Raw genomic sequence first — 16,266 nt, 5'->3', positions numbered from 1 at the left:
AGCACGAAGGAAACAGGCTACCTGGTTGGACAAATCCACGTGTGTGATTCGGGCTTTCTTAGAGCTGGTCGGGCGGAGCCCATTGTGATTGGTTACAAACTCTCCACTCTTCCAATCAGACCGCTATTCGGGAGAGTGCGTGCATCTCGTTCCCCGTGTGAGACGAGTGGGCCATTTGATCGGCTCTTCCCGTGAGAGTGGCAGCAGACGCAGCCTATGAGCGCAAAGACGCGCTGCTCGGTCCAGTGCGGCCAGCGGCGCCGCCGGAACCCGGGGCTGTCAGTGCTGGTGCTGCTGCTCTCTCCTCACCCCGGGCGTCCCTCGCACTATGGCGGTCCCGCCGCAGCTACGAGCCCTGCTCCATGCGGTCAACGAACTGTTGCGCAAGCGCCGCTACCACGCTGCTTTGGCCATGCTTAAGGGCTTCCGGAACGGGGCAGTGTGAGTGGGGCCGTTGGGCTGGGCATGGGCTGAGGGATGGGTGCGGCTGAGGTAGGAGGACCGGATTCTGGGCGCGTTGCCCCCCTGTGTGCCCTTGAGCAGCCCTAGTGTGTTTCTAGGACTCGGTGTCCACCATCTGCTCAGTGGGCGCTGGGGATTTTGGGTTCCTTGCGCCTTCTGAGCTGCGGCTCCCATTAAGCTGTGTCTGGGTCCTCCGTGCTTTGCAACCTGGGGCACTTGCCTTGACCACCTCCCACTCCAGCCTCTGTATCCCCTCGTTGGGGCCGACCCCCACCCCACCCCGCCTGCTTTGTGACCTTGGGTCTGTCTGGCTTCAACGGCCCTATCTGCACAATGAGAAGTGGCCACTGGCATCTAGCAGGCCAGCGGCGCGTTGTGTGCGTGCTCCCACCATTAAGCTGCCTGTGGGCTCACATCCCACATCTCACTCCCCATCCGTATGACTCTAGCTCTAAGTCCCCATCCGGCCCAGGGGACTCCTGGGGCATAAGCCTGAGGAGTGACAACGACTGTAAAAGAAGGTGCAGCTGTTTGCTGGGCAAATTGATTCCACCCTGGCCATCAGATCTGCTGGAAAGGAGGTCTTGGGGTCATTTCACCTGGCTGGTAACTGCAGGGGAGCTCCCCCTCCTTTAAAACTCATGCATAACAGTATCTTTTGTTGAGCACCTACTGTGCCAGAACTGGGGATGCAACAGAGAACAAACTGAACAAAGACCTGTCCTCTTGGAGTTGACATGCTAGTGGCAGCATGGCATGTGGTGAGAGTACCTCTGGACTGCCTCTGCTCGAATCTTGGTGCCACCTACCTGTGTGATCTTTTTTTTTTAAAGATTTTATTTATGGAGGCGCCTGGGTGGCTCAGCTGGTTAAGCAACTGCCTTCGGCTCATGATCCTGAAGTCCTGGGATCGAGTCCCACATCAGGCTCCCTGCTCAGCAGGGAGTCTGCTTCTCCCTCTGACCCTCCTCCCTCTCATGCTCTCTGTCTTTCATTCTCTTTCTTGCAAATAAAATCTTAAAAAAAAATTAAAGATTTTATTTATGTATTTGACAGAGAGAAAGAAAGCGCACGAGCAGGGGGAGAGGCAGGAGGCAGAGGGAGCAGCAGACTCCCCACTGATCAGGGAGCCTGGTGTGGGACTCGATCCTGGGACCCTGGGATCATGACCTGAGCTGAAGGCAGATGCTTAACGACTGAGCCACCCAGGCGCCCCTAAGCTATTTTAGTTTTCATTTTTTTAGGCCAACTGAATCTACTGATAGCCACTATAGAGTGTCTCCTGTACACAGATTCCCAGGAAAATAAAGCAGAAGAAGATGAGGAAGGAAAGGGAGAGTAATGTGTATTTCCTGCAGAGAGGGGATAGTTCTGGTCTGCTGCTGTTTTCTCGGTGGTAGGGATGAATTTGCACAGGTCATTTCTCATCTCTCCAGTCACCTCAGTGGGGGCCTTAAAGTTTTTATTCAGTCATTTGACATAGAGAGAGCAAGAGAGGGAACACAAGCAGGGGGAGTGGGAGAGGGAAAAGCAGGCTTCCCACTGAGCAGGGAGCCTGATGCGGGGCTCGATCCCAGGATCCTGGGATCACAACCTGAGCTGAAGGCAGATGCCTAACGACTGAGCCACCCAGGCGCCCCAAGATTTATTTATTTTAGAGAGAGAGGAAGAGCACTGGGTGGGGAGGGGCAGAGGGAGAGGGACAGAGAGAATCTCAAGCAGACTCCCGTCTGAGTGTCCTGAGTGCAGGGCTCAATCTCACCACCCTGAGGTCATGACCTGAGCTGAAATCAAGAGTTGGACGTTCAGCTGACTGAGCCACCTAGGAACTCCTCAATTATTTTAATTTTAAAAGCAATGCTTAACCATTACAGATCATTTTGGAAATACGGAAAAGTTAAAAAAAGACAAAAGTAAATTCCCATATTCCTCCAGCTCAGGGAACATTGCTAATAACATTGTGGCATATTTCCTTCCAGTCTTTTTTTTTCTTAATCCATTTTTACAAAGCTGAGGTCCTCCTGTGTATCATAGTTGGAAAGAGGTACACTTTGAATAAGTAGAAGGAGGTACGATGTTACTCAGCAACTGTTTTAGGGAATTTGTTAACTTTAAGATAGACCAAGCTAAAGGTAGAACCTTCCAGAAATTACCTTCCCTCACAAATAATTAAGGGCAGTTCTAGAATCAGTCAGCAATCATGTATGGAGCACATTACTATATGTCAAGTACCATGCAAGGTGCTGGGGACTCTGCAGAAGACAAATCAAACACGGTCCCTCCCTCACAAGGCCCACAGTCTAGTGGAGGAAAGAGATAATTAGAATAGAATAGGGGCACCTGGGTGGCTCACTCGGTTAAGCGGCTGCCTTCGGCCCAGGTCATGATCCCAGGGTCCTGGGATCGAGTCCCGCATCGGGCTCCTTGCTCATCAGGGAACCTGCTTCTCCCTCTCTCTCCCTCTGCTTGTGCTCTCTGTCAAATAAATAAAATCTTTAAAAAAAAAAAAAGAATAGAATAAGTAATTACGAGTAATCGAGCCATTAACCCAGGACTGTAAACCACTGCAGAGAAGGTTGGAGCTCCATGGCAATGAAAATATTGCCCTAAACCTCGTCTGGTGGGTAAGAAGCCTCCACAGAGGTGCCCACTGAGACTGGAAGGCTGAGGAGTTGGCTGCCGCGTGAGGAGCAGGGAAGAGCAGTCCGGGCTGAGGGAACAGCCTGCCCAGAGGCAGGGAGGAAGCTGGTGGGTCAGAGGAACTAGGGGAAGGCCATGGGGCTGGAGCAGGAGAGGAGGGGCGCTGGAGGTAGGAGAAGTAAGCAGGGGCCAAATCCTGCAGCACTTTCAAAGCTGTGGGAGGAACCTGGATTTTATTCTGTGAGTATTGGAAAGGTATTGGCCACTTTGAAGAGGGGATGTGATATGATTTAAGTGTTAAAAAAGTTGGGTCTGACTGCAACGGGAAGGTCAGGGTAGAACCGAGGGAGCAACTCCACACTGGTGGGGTTGGATGGGGTCGGTGGAGGCGTTTGACACACGTTGTCCCCTTTCATTGAAATTATAACCGGCCCTCTAGCCTGACGTCCCCTTTTGCTGTTAGGCAAACCGAGGCTCAGAGAAGTGAAGTAGCAAGCCTGAGGCCCCACTCCTACGAAGGTGTCAGAGCTGGGGTTTGAACCCAGATCTAACTTGGAAGCCAGCATTATCTTCCCTTCCAGGGTGCCGTTCGGATTAGGGCTGGAGGCGGGTGGGGAAAGGCGTCAGAGAGCCTAGAAAGAAACTGTGAGGCAGTGATGCCGTAATAACTGTTTCCTTTCATTTCTGCAGCTATGGAGCCAAAATCCGGGCCCCTCACGCGCTCGTCATGACCTTTCTCTTCCGGAGTGGCAGGTACCCACCCCCTCTGCACACCCCTCAGACTGGGGGAGAGTATGGTCAGCCCTCAGTGCCAGGAAGCTTGCACTACCTTCCTAGCTAGGTCTAGCCGGCCCCCCTGCCACCACCATCTCCTCAAGTATGACTCTGATCCTATTATTCCTGCTCAAAAACTCCCCGGGCTGCCATAGTCCTCCAAAAAAGCCCAGCTTCCTTCCTTAAAAAGCCCTCTGCAACTAGTCGTGTCGAGCCCTGGGTGGCGTATGGAGCTGTTGAATCACTGTCTTGTACACCTGAAACTAATATAACAGCCTATGTTCACTATACTGGGATTAAAATAAATTAAACACAAAACCCCAAAGGCCCTCTGCTGCCTGGGCTCAGCTGCATCCCCACACTCCTCCCTACGTCCACCTGGGAGTGTCCCGGGCCCACAGGACTGCCTGGCACGCCGCGTGTCGTTCCAGCGCCGTACATTTGCTTATGTGGTAACCCCCGCCGGGCGCACCCTTTCCTCTTCACCCTACCTTTATTTCCTTCCTGGCAGCCCATACCAGTCATGTGAGGATCACTTCCTTGGGAAAACTGTCCGTGACCTCCTTCACTCGCTCAGACTGCTTGGTCTCCCTCCATCCCCCATAGCTTTCCCCTCATGGCACTTCTCAGAAACCACTCTGTGGCCTGGTTTTTAACGTATGTAGCCTCACCTGGCTCTTGTAAGAAGCACACATGGACAGCCTACTGGCCAAATCCAGCTTGCAAGAGTTTCTCTTTTTCTGTTTTTATTTAGGATTGCTTTTTTTTTTTAAGATTTTATTTATTTGAGAGAGAGAGAGTGTATGAGCACGAGCAGGGGGAGGGGCAGAGGGAGAGGGAGAAGCAGGCTCCTCGCTGAGCATGGAGCCCGATGGAGGACTCGATCCCAGGACCCCGGGATCATGACCTGAGCTGAAGGAAGACGCTGAACTGATTGAGCCACCCCAGCGCCCCTAGAAGCATTTGTGAAGGCAAGATTAGCACCAACACTTAACTGGAAAATCCAGCTTTCTTGCATTAGAACTGGCAACACTAGAGGCACCCGGCTGGCTCAGTCAGTAGAGCATGTGACTCTTGATCTTGGGGTCATGAGTTTGAGCTGCATGTTGGGCATAGTGTGTACTTAAAAAAAAAAATTAACAACAACAAGAAAAAACTGGCAACACCGCGCTCATGTTCCTCTGAGGCGAGAACCAGCTGACTCTTAGCTGTCCTCACTCACCTGGCAGACTTCCACAGGTTGCGTTAGACCCACTTCCAAGGCCCTCATCGAGCCTTGAGAGCACTTGGTTGTATGATCCTTGAATTGACTTCCAGGAGTACTTGCTGCTCTTCTCCCTGTGTTCTCTCACGCCCCTAGTGACTTAATTTTAAAAGTTAAATAGAATCCTTGCCCAACATGGGCGCCTGGGTGGCTCAGTCGTTAAGCGTCTGCCTTCGGCTCAGGTCCTGATCCCAGGGGCCTGGGATCGAGCCCCGCATCGGGCTCCCTGCTCCGCGGGAAGCCTGCTTCTCCCTCTCCCACTCCCCCTGCTTGTGTTCCTGCTCTCGCTGTGTCTCTCTCTGTCAAATAAATAAATAAAATCTTAAAAAAAAAAAAAGAATCCTTGCCCCCAACTTAAATGTGCACTTTTCTCAGGATAAAGACAAAACTGCATGTCCTCACTTCTCCTCACATTCTGTCCCCCCCACATTCTCTGCTCAGGCCTTGATGGTTTCTTGCTGTTCCTTTACTCCCCACTCTCTGTCCCTCCTCCAGACCTTTGCATGTGCTGATCCCTCTGCCTGGGATGCAAGCCCTCTCCCCTCTCCACCTCATTGACGACTCATCCTTCTGATCCTAGGATCATCTCTGGTCAAGGTCAAAGTTTGATCCTTGCTTTGTGATTATTTATGTTTCTCTTCTCCCATCAGATCACATACCTTATGAAGGCAGCAAGCATTTTTTCCTCAGAATCCTATCCCCAATTCCAGTACGTAGTAGGCTCTCCCTTACTCCCTCGTTCATGTCCTCACCCGCTCATGCCAAAAAGTCATTTACATTTACACCTACTACGTGCCAGGCTCTGTTCTGGGCCCTGGGGATCAACAAGCCAGGTGTAGGCACCACCCTCTGGTAGCTTCCACTGGGTTGGGGTGGGAGTGGGAAGAGATTAAGCCTATTAATGTCAGCTGGTGGGAGAGCTGTGAGGGAAAAGGGGACAGAGTAGTCGGGCAAGGCCTCTCTGAGGAAGTGACATGGAGTCAAGGCCTGAACCCAGTTGGGGAGCAGCCCCAAGGACATGGAAGCTAGAGGCCTGGGGCTGGCTCAGGTTTGCATGCCCAGTGGGGGAGTGCCCTGGGAGTAGTTGGGCCACCACTCATGGGGGTTCCCGGTGTTTGTTCAGCCTCCAGGAGAAGCTGCGGGCCATCCTGCAAGCCACGTACACCCACTCCCGGAACCTGGCCTGCTTTGTGTTCACCTATAAGGGGCTCTGCGCCCTGCAGGCCCACATGCAGGGCGAGACCTACCAGGTGCACTCGTTCCTGGCTGCCTTCATCGGGGGCTTGCTGGTGTTCGGAGAGAACAATAACATCAACAGCCAGGTAAAGACCCTTCCCCAGGATAGGGCTCAGGGATCAGAGGCCAGGATGGGGAGGGACATGGTCCAGGTATAGAATTAGGGGTGGAGAAGAGGAACTCTTTGCTCCCTTCCATGTCCAGGCGTCTGTGATCCACCGGTCCCTGTGTGACCTTGGGAGGGTCACTTTCTCTCCATTTCCCCATCTGTAAACCAAGCAGCTTGCTGAAACGCCATGTTTCCCCAAGTCCATGTGTGTGGAGCAAAGTTTTTTTTGTTTTGTTTTTCTTTTTAATACGGAACGCTTCGTGAATTTGTGCGTCATCCTTGTACAGGGGACTGCTAATCTCTGTGTCATTCCAGTTTTAGTCTATGTGCTACTGAAACGAGTGCGATTAAAAAAGATTAGGGGCGCCTGGGTGGCTCCGTTAAGTGTCTGCCTTTGGCTCAAGTCATGATCCCGGGTCCTGGGATCGAGCCCCGCATCGGGCTCCCTGCTCCTTGGGAAGCCTGCTTCTCCCTCTCCCACTCCCCCTGCTTGTGTTCCCTCTCTCGCTGTCTCTCTCTCTCTGTCAAATAATAAATAAAATCTTTAAAAAAAAATCCAACAGGGCGCCTGGGTGGCTCAGTTGGTTAAGCGACTGCCTTCGGCTCAGGTCATGATCCTGGAGTCCCGGGATCGAGTCCCATATTGGGCTCCCTGCTCAGCAGGGGGTCTGCTTCTCCCTTTCTTGAGAAAGAGCTCAAGGAAAGCACAAGTGGGGAGAGGGGCAGAGGGAGAGGGAGAGGGAGAGAATCTCAAGCAGACTCCATGCTGAGCATGGAGACCCACGCAGGGCTCGATCTCAAGACCCTAAGATCATGACCTGAGCCGAAACCAAGAGTTGGATGCTTAACTGACTGAGCCAGCCAGGCACCCCCATGCATGTTTAATTTTTTAAGAAACTGCCAATCTATTTTCCAGAGTGACTGTACTATTTTACATTCCCATCAGGAATATACAAATGATCCATTTTCTCCACATCCTAGCCAGCATTTTGTTTATTGCATTTTTAATTTTAGCCATTTTGATAGGTCTGTAGTTCTTCTCATTGTGGTTTTAATTTGCATTTCTGTAACGGCTAATGATGTTGAACATCTTTACATGTGCTTATTTCCCATCTGTAGAACTAGTTCAGTGAAACATTTGTTCGCATCTTTTGCTTATTTTCTAATTGGATTGTTTCTTTTTTTACCATTGAACTTTGAGAGTTTTTTTAAAAAATGTATTCCAGGTACGAGTGTTTGTCAGATATGTGTTTGCAAATATTTCTCCCAGCTGTAGCTTTTATTTTCAGCCTCTTTGTATGGGCTTTCACAACCAAACAATTTTAAATTTTGATGAGAGCCAATTTACCAATTTTTTATTTTTGTGTGGGTTGTAGTTTTTGGTGTCAGGTTACCTTTCAGTTTTGAACCATGTAAATATATTCATTTTCTAAAAATCTTAATGAACAAGAATGATAAATTACAGAAATGAATAGCAACATTAAAATACCTACTACAGGGGTGCCTGGGTGGCTCAGTCTGTTAAAGTATCTGACTCTTGATTTCAGCTCAGGTCATGATCTCAGGGTCTTAAGACTGAGCCCCGTGTCACGCCCTGCACTGAGTGTGGAGCCTGCTTAAGATTCTCTCTCTGCCTCTCCACCCCCCTTCTCTCTCTCTCTCTCTCTCTCTCTCTCTCAAATAAATAAATAAAATCTTTAAAATGCCTATGCCTGGGTGGCTCAGTCGTTAGGCATCTGCCTTCGGCTCAGGTCATGATCCTAGGGTCCTGGGATCGAGCCCCGCATCGGGCTCCTTTCTCAGTGGGAAGCCTGCTTCTCCCTCTCCCACTCCCCCTGCTTGTGTTCCCTCTCTCACTGTGTCTCTCTCTGTCAAATAAATAAATAAAATCTTAAAAAAAAAAATACCTACTACATATCATTCGGATCATCAAATCACTTCAAATCATCTTGCACACTAGCTTTGAAAAACACTGATCTGGGCACTTCTGGCTGGCTCAGTTGGAAGAGCATGGGACTCCTGAACTTGGGGTCGTGGGTTCAAACCCCACATGGGGTGTAGAGATTACTAAAATAAATAAACTTTTTTTAAAAAAGATTTTATTTATTTATTTGAGAGAGAGGGAGAGAGAACAAGCGGGGAGGAGAGAGAGAAGCAGGCTCCCCGCCGAGCAGAGAGCCCGATGTGGGACTTGATCCCAAGGCTCTGGGATCACGACCTGAGCCGAAGGCAGATGCTTAACCAACTGAGCCACCTAGGCGCCCCTAAAATAAACAAACTTGAAAAAAAAGAAAGAAAAAAGAAAAACCCTGATCCTGTGTGCAGTGGTGCCCCAGGATGTGGGGTTGGGCCAAAGGTTCCCAGCGGCTGTGCCCTCCTGTAATCCCCTGTCATTCCCTCCCTGCAGATCAACATGTACCTGCTCTCCCGCCTCCTGTTTGCCCTGTGCCGCCTGGGCGTGGAGAAGGGCTACATTCCCGAGCCCAGGTGGGACCCATTCCCCCTGTTCACCGGGCTGGTGTGGGGGCTGGTGCTGTGGCTTTTTGAGTACCACCGGCCCACTCTGCAGCCGTCCCTGCAGTCCTCCATGACCTACCTGTACCAGGACAGCAATGTCTGGCATGACATCTCAGACTTCCTCCTCTACAACAAGAGCCTCCCCTCGAAGTAATGCAGCCCCGAGGTGCTGATGGGGGCTTCCACAGCCGAGATTGTCTCCATCGGTGAATGAATCACCCCCAAAGGATCCTGCCTTCTCAAGATCATGGTTCTCAGACTCCAACTTTTATTGCCCCAGGGTTCCATTTGCCGAAGCAAAAGCACTGATTTCCAAGACCATTAGGTGCTCTCCAATGGCGGAACGAGTGGTGAATTGGGCTGCGGGGCCTCGACGTGATTCCGGCTGTGCTGCTGGCTACTGTGAGACCAGGGAAAGGTCCCCCCCGCCCCCGGACGTCAGGGGTCAGCGAGCTCAGAGGAGGGCCCTGAAGTCTCTTTCTGGTGGGTTATGGTCTTTGACCATTCTATGTAACAGGATTCCTTGCTGGGGGGCAGTGGGTTACAAATATGTTTTTAGAAAAAATTAAATTCCTGGGCTCAGGTGTTGCTCTAGTGGAGAAGCTCTAGAATTCCACTGTCCAATAGAAGCACAATGTGGTCTGTATATGTAATTGAAATTTGTCCTAGTAGCCACATGAGAAAAGGTAGAAAGAAGCAGGTGAGATTAATGTTAGTTATAGATTTTTAACCTGGTATTTCTAAAATATTATCATTTTAACATGTAAAAATGAATATAAAAATTAATGAGATATTTTATATTCTTTGTTCTTGTACTAGGTCATCAGAATCAGGTATGTAGTGTCTCCTTACAGTGTGTCTCAATGGGGACCAGCCATATTTCAAGTGCTCAGTAGCCACATGTGGCTAGTGGCTACCGTATTGGATAACACAGATATGGAACACTTCTATCCTTGCAGAAAATTCTAGTGGACAGTGCAGATATAGAGCTAGGGGACATGGATTTAAGTCCCCACTCCACCACTGTGTAACCTTGGGGAAGGTTCTTAACCTCTCAGAGCCTCAGTTTCTTGCAAAATGAGGATAATCATAATACACACCCAGTGTCCACGTTGGATTTGTGTAACTACAAGAGCTGCTATTACTGCTAATTACTTCCATTTAGTGAGCTCCTACTTCCTCCCGGGTGCTTTGCACATATTATTTGTAACCCATACAATGACCTTGCCGGTGTGTATTTTGATCCTCATTTCGCAAATGTGGACACTGAGAATCAGAGGGGGAAGTCACTTGCCCAAGATAATACAACCAGTATGATAGCCAAATCAGGGTTTGAACCCAGAGCTGTCTGAGTTTAATACCCATTTTTTTTTCAGTGCCTTATGTTAAATTTAGAAACCTAAGCTATGCTATGCAAATGTTAACGAGTTCTAGGATGGGCTCCAGAACGGGGTGCAAATTCAAATGCCCGGAGGGTTCTGGCAAGGGGCATAAATGAAAATATTGTGCACTCAGGAGTGATGGTAACCTGGGGAACTGAAGACTCATGTGCCAGTCCAATTTTTAAAATCACTGTGCTGGACAAATCAAACCAGGTCTCCAGGAAGATGTGGTCCATGGCCCATCAATTTGAGACCCTTGGTCTAGTAGGAATACTTCAGTCTCTTTTTAGAAATTACTAGTAGACATGTGTCACTGGTGATCTTATTAAAATGCAGATTCTGATTCAGTGAGTTTGGGCCAGAGATTCTGCCTTTCTCGCAGGCTTCCAGGTGCTGCTGGTGGTGCTGCTGGTCTGACCCGTACCTTTAGTAACAAGGTAGTAGGGAATGATGTGCAGCCAACCATAATCTCTTGTTACAAATGAAGAAGCCAAGTCACAGAGCTGTTAGGTAATCATGGTGGGATTAGGCCTGATTTTAACAGCAGTGTTCTCAGCTATGACATTGACCTGTACACTTGGAGAAGGTGATCTGGAAGGTTCCCTGAATTCACTGTGTGGAGGCTGAATGAGATCCCCAGGTTATGAGGAGGAAGGGGGTGGCCATCAGTAAGCAGTTGCTGGGGGTGCTTCACCCAGTCCCCACTAACTTCTCGCTTCACTGCACACCAGCCAACTCTTCCAACTGCCACCCCTGTGTCTTTCTGCCTGAGGGCTCTCGCTTGCCCCTGGCACCTGCTCTGCCACCCACAGCAGGTCTGGAGGAGTAACACATCTGATAACTCCCAGGCGCATGCTCCACACTGGCTCCTGGAGTTCCCTAGCAGGACTGAACTGACCCACAGTGGTCACTTGCTTGATAACTCCTCCCCCACCCTTCCCTGTCTCCTTCATCCCTAACATGGGATCACTTCCCAAATAAACCACTTGCACTGAAATCCTTGTCTTGGGGTCTGCTGTTGAGGAAAATCCAAACTAAAATTGGCCTCTGGTGCAGCAAACTGAGAGTCAGTGGAGGTTACGGACATAGACTTCGGAGCAAGAGTGCCTGGGCTCAGCCCTGTTTGCTCAGGCAAGTGACTTAACCGTTCTGTACCTCTGTTTCTTCATCTATGAGCTAGGCATGCTAATATCACTCACCTCACAGCATGGTCTGGAGGATTAGACAATATGATGAGTATAAAGTAAGCACTCAGTAAATGTTTGCTGTTATTTGTAATATAGCATCCAAACGTAGGAGGAAGTGTGGTCCTAAGAACTGAGTACCCCCCTGCTTTTAGCCTCTCCTGCCCCCCAGCTGAAGGTACAGCCTTGGCGCTCTGCCTGCCCAGCATCCCCCCACTGCTGCGGGGGGCTGGCCGGCTGCGCCACCGACTGTCTCTGCTCTCTAAGAATAGGTTTCCCTCACAGATGGCATCTCTCTGGATCCTGCCAGAGCATCTGGTGCCTCCAACTGCTCACTCCAGGGAGCAAGGCTGTGTGGTCCTCTGCTGAGGAGCAGAGCCCTGGCTTCCAGCAGACCTGGGAGGAGTCCCCACTTGCCTCCCTCCTAGCTGAGCTTCCATTTCCTAAGATCTGTAAAACTGGCATTGCCGAAGGGCCCTTGGCACACAGTAGGCACTCTATAAACGCTAGTTCCTGAAATTGTACAATGGTTTACATGTTTATTAAGCACCTGTCAGATTCCTATGAAGTCTTCTGACATGCAAGACTATAAAAAATAATATTTCATCAGTAGCCCATGCTCATAGTACAGAACTTACATGGTACAAAAGGTGTATCACAAGGAAAAGTCGGGCTCCCTCCTACACCCAAGCTCCACCCCCAAACCCCCCCTTTTGCCAGGAGCACTCACTGTTAGTACTTTCTAGTGTAGGCTTTCTGAGATATTCTGTGCACAGCCACCTGTCTTTGTCTTACGAGAAACTGTTTTAGAAGATTTTATTTTACCTTTTTTTTTCCCTTAAGTAGGCTCCATGCTCAGCATAGAGCCCAACAAGGGCTTGAACTCACAACCCTGAGATCAAGATCTGAGCTGAAATCAAGAGTCGAATGCTTAACCAAATGAGCCAGCCACGCGCCCTTAAATATTTGATTTCTTTTTTTTTTAAGATTTATTTATTTATTTATTTATTTATTTTAGAGAGAAAGAGCACAAGTGGGGGAGGGGCAGAGAGAGAGAGAGAGAGAGAGAGGGAGAGAGAATCTCAAGCAGACTGCCTGCTGAGTGTAGAGCCCAACATGGGGCTCCATCCCATGCCCCTGAGATCATGACCCTAGCTGAAATCAAGAGCTGGGCGCCTAACCAATTGCACCACCCAGGGGCCCCTAAAGATTTTATTTTTAAGTAATCTCTCTACTCCATGTGGGGCTCAACCTCATAACCCCCAGATCAAGAGTCGCACGTTCTGCCGACTGAGCCGGCCAGACGCTCCTGTCTTCCGAGAAACTTTCACATCACATTGTCATCTCCAAAAGTCTTTGGCATTTCTTCCTCGCGCTCTGCATGTTTAGTTTCTCTTTGATCCAGAATCTAATACGAAAGGAAGTCCTTTCTTTTAGCTGGTTCCCACCCCAACTCCACTCCCTGACTCGCCAGATATCTCAGGCAGGTTCTTACTGTGATCAGCGTCTGAGATGAACCGCCCTAGACATCCGGAGCCTTCCGGTCGCTGACACCAGACATTCAGGCCCACGGAGCTCCGAGTGAAATGGAGAGGACAAAACTGAGGTTAATTTGGGACCTTCTGCTGCTCTGCTCCCAAATTAGAGATCATTCAGTGAGCCCATGTGAGAGCAATGATTCACAGGCAGAGACGCCAAGAAACTGTCTCCCGACGCTCCCTGCTCCCGCCTTTCACATCACAGGCCCCAGAAAGAATGCTGGAGATGGCATTGCATTGTCCGCTTGCTTCGAGAATCGGGCTTTGAACCTGATGCCCTCCTAAACCAGAACACTGTGCGGGGCTCCACCTCCCAGAGCGAACCCATGTCGCCGCAATCTGGGACTTCAGGTGCCTTGCTTTCTTTAACGAATTAGGGGGTATTTATAAAAAGAAACATTATTTTCCCCCCTCCCCTTGTCATGTTCCAGATGGATAGGGAGAGAGTTTGTCTTACTTCAGCCCTGAAGAGTATTTTGGGTGAGAGGGGTTTCATTTTAACCAGAGGGCCTCCCGCACGACTCGCTCCTGTGAGCCGCAGGCCGCCCTGGGCCACCTGGAGGACAGAGGGAAAGCTGGACTCTCCTCTGAGGATGGCTTTTAGAGAGGGCTTCCTAACGGAGGGCTCCCGCCTCCTGTGCTGGGTCTCTGCGCCCGGAACTCTGTCGGTGTCACGATTTCACAAACAAGACAGGAAACGAGGCAAAATGGAAACCTGGGTCATGGGGTCTCTGTGGGAAGCCTCGTTTCCATTGCTTTTCCAGGCTTCTTCAGACTCTCCTCATGGGCTAGATGTCCGCTGAGAGAAGGACCAGGGCCAGACCGCATCAGCTCTTTTAAGACTCGTTTTTGGGGGGTCTTTTTAGTCTGTCCTGAACCCCTTTGGCATCTGGTGAAGCCTGTGAACCGCTTCAGAATGCTGTTTTTAAAACTCATTAAATGGGGCATCTGGGTGGTTCAGTTGGTTAGGCGTCTGCCTTCGGCTCAGGTCATGATCCCGGGGTCCGGGGATCAAGCCCCGCATCGGGCTCCCTGCTCAGCGGGAAGCCTGCTTCTCCCTCTCCCACTCCCCCTGCTTGGGTTCCCTCTCTCGCTGTGTCTCTCTCTTAAAAAAACAAAACAAAGAAAAAACACCTCATTAAATAAAATACGTAGGGGGCGCCTGAGTGGCTCAGTTAGTCAAGCCTCTGACTCTTAATCTCAGCGTAGGTCTCAAGGTCGTGAGAGCAAGCCCCTGAGTCTTGGGCGTGGAACCTGCTAAAGATTCTCTCTCTCTTCTGCCCCTCCCCCACTGCTCATGCGTGCGTGATCTCTCTCTAAATAAATAAAATGCATAGGATTACAAAAAAAAGAAATATGGACTTGAGATAATTATCAAAATATTTTTAAATTTGTAATTTAGTAATAATATGCCTTTTTTTAAAAAACACACTAAATAAACAGTGGCCGGTCTAGAAGTGTCATAATTTCATAGGTGCCTTAGGCATAAACAATACCTCAAGACCCTGCAGCAGCTGTGACAGGGCATGGAAGTAGCTGTGGTTTCTGTTGCCAATGAAGGCCTGGTGCTGCTAATAGGCCTCTGGTCTGTGGCCTGCCTGAAATGCAAGATGTTGCCCTGCAGTCAGAGGCTGGTGAATATACAGATGGAATTTTGTTTCTGTCCAAGTTCCTGGAACTTGGGTTCATGGATCAGATTCAGAACTTTTGCTTGAGAGTGACCTTCCCAGCCTGACCACATGGCAGGTGTCATTGTTTACCAAGCCCTGAGCACAGGAATAAGAAAAATACTGGCTGATGTTCGCTGAGTCCTTACTAAGTACCAAGTTCCCTGTGATATTGGACACTAGGACTCGGTAATGAAAGGGCCAGCTCCTGCCCACGGGAGGCTTATAGTCTAGGGAGGGAAGGCTGACACGTGAATACACAAATATCATTTTGGAGAGCCGTGGGTGCTAGAAGTCAGTAGTACAGGGCAGTGTAATAGAATGACTTGGAAGGGGAGAACAAGAGGGGTCTATTTTCCAGGGAAGGCCTGTGTGAGACCCATGATGAGGAGAGAGCCATGCAAAGATACAGAGGAAGGGTGTTCCCGGCACAGGAACTGCAAAGGGCGCAGAAGAGGGAACCAGTGGAAAGCGTTCCTGGGCCTGGCAGGAGGCCCGCGTGGCTGGGACAGAGCACAGGGTCGGTGTGCCGAGCGCTGGAGCGCTGGAGATGGAGGCTGAGAAGCTGGCTGGGCCTATCAGGCGGGCCTTGGGGGCCACACTAAGTGGTTTGGGTTTTCTTATAAGTGTTGTAGGCAGCCTTTGGCAGGTTTAAGCAGGGGCGTATGTGATGTGATTTACATTTTGGAAAGATTCTTCTCGCTACAAGTAAGCAGCCGGGCTGGAGTAAGGATCCAGTGAGGAAGCCATGTGGGGGTCTGGGTGAGAGACCGTGACGGTCTGGATCAGGGTGGGCCCGTGAGGTAGAGAGAAGTGGGCACATATGGGGTGTAATGTGGAGAGACCCTGTGGCCCAGGGCTGTGGGGCGTAAGGAAGAGAGGTGTAGCGAATGGCCCCCATGTTCCCCCTCCTTAGGCCTTGCCTCCCCCACCTGAGAAAGGGAAGCCCTGACCTTGCTCCCCCCCCTGCCTCTTCAGCCCCCTACAGTCCTGGGGCCCCTGGCATGCGGGCTTCCCAGCTGGTCCCAATTGTTGTTACTCCCCAGGGAGTCATGGGAACACACTCCCCCTGCCCCCTCCAGCCCCCTCTTCCCAGACAGGGCCAGGCCCTAACAATGCCCCCTCAGCCAGCCAGTGGCCTGGACACAATGCCCCTGATTCGGTTCATTGCCAGCTCCAGGAGGCCTGCTGGGTTTCCTGGCCTGTTTGGCATATATATAACTCTGGCTTCCAGCAGGGATTTTTTTGTTAAAAAAAAAAAGTCCCTGGCTCCTCCTCTCTGAATATCTTAATATATTATAAAAAGCCATTCCCTTCCTATCCTGAGGCCTCCCTCCCTCCCTCCCCTCCCTTAACCGCATTTGCCATGTGCCTGTCAACCCCGGGGACCAAATGCAGGTCAGCAGGTGTCAGCGAGAAAACGAGAAAAAGGAAGAAAAGCTGCTTGCCCCGCCATGGCCAACCTCGAATGTGCTGGTGATGCTGAAGATCAT

The 16,266-nt window shown here is 50.3% G+C and overlaps 1 protein-coding gene and 1 non-coding gene across 5 annotated transcripts in view; one reads left to right on the top strand and one right to left on the bottom strand.

The window, feature by feature from the left end:
• Positions 1-217: 217 nt before the first annotated feature.
• Positions 218-16,266, top strand: part of PXMP4 (peroxisomal membrane protein 4) — a 27,308-nt gene continuing 11,259 nt past the window's right edge. Inside the window, exons 1-5 of one of the 4 annotated variants that reach the window (XR_003524954.1) lie at positions 218-441; positions 3,793-3,855; positions 6,264-6,462; positions 8,893-9,485; positions 9,822-11,381. Coding sequence is in view for 2 of the 4 variants with exons in the window: in XM_027624299.1 (XP_027480100.1) it covers positions 329-441; positions 3,793-3,855; positions 6,264-6,462; positions 8,893-9,156 (639 nt within the window). In the remaining 2 variants the exon portion in view is untranslated. Of the gene's footprint in view, positions 442-3,792; positions 3,856-6,263; positions 6,463-8,892; positions 11,382-16,266 lie in introns of those variants that run through there. The other 3 variants (XR_003524955.1, XM_027624299.1, XM_027624300.1) reach the window with 3 other exon arrangements.
• LOC113938799 lies at positions 6,728-6,830 on the bottom strand. Its single transcript, XR_003525004.1, has one exon. It is a non-coding gene; the product is annotated as a U6 spliceosomal RNA (small nuclear RNA).

This window comes from Zalophus californianus, chromosome 8 (assembly GCF_009762305.2).
Source record: "Zalophus californianus isolate mZalCal1 chromosome 8, mZalCal1.pri.v2, whole genome shotgun sequence".
NCBI lineage: Eukaryota > Metazoa > Chordata > Mammalia > Carnivora > Otariidae > Zalophus > Zalophus californianus.
The sequence above is the reverse complement of the archived record's forward strand: the minus strand, read 5'-3'. Positions and strand labels throughout refer to the sequence as shown.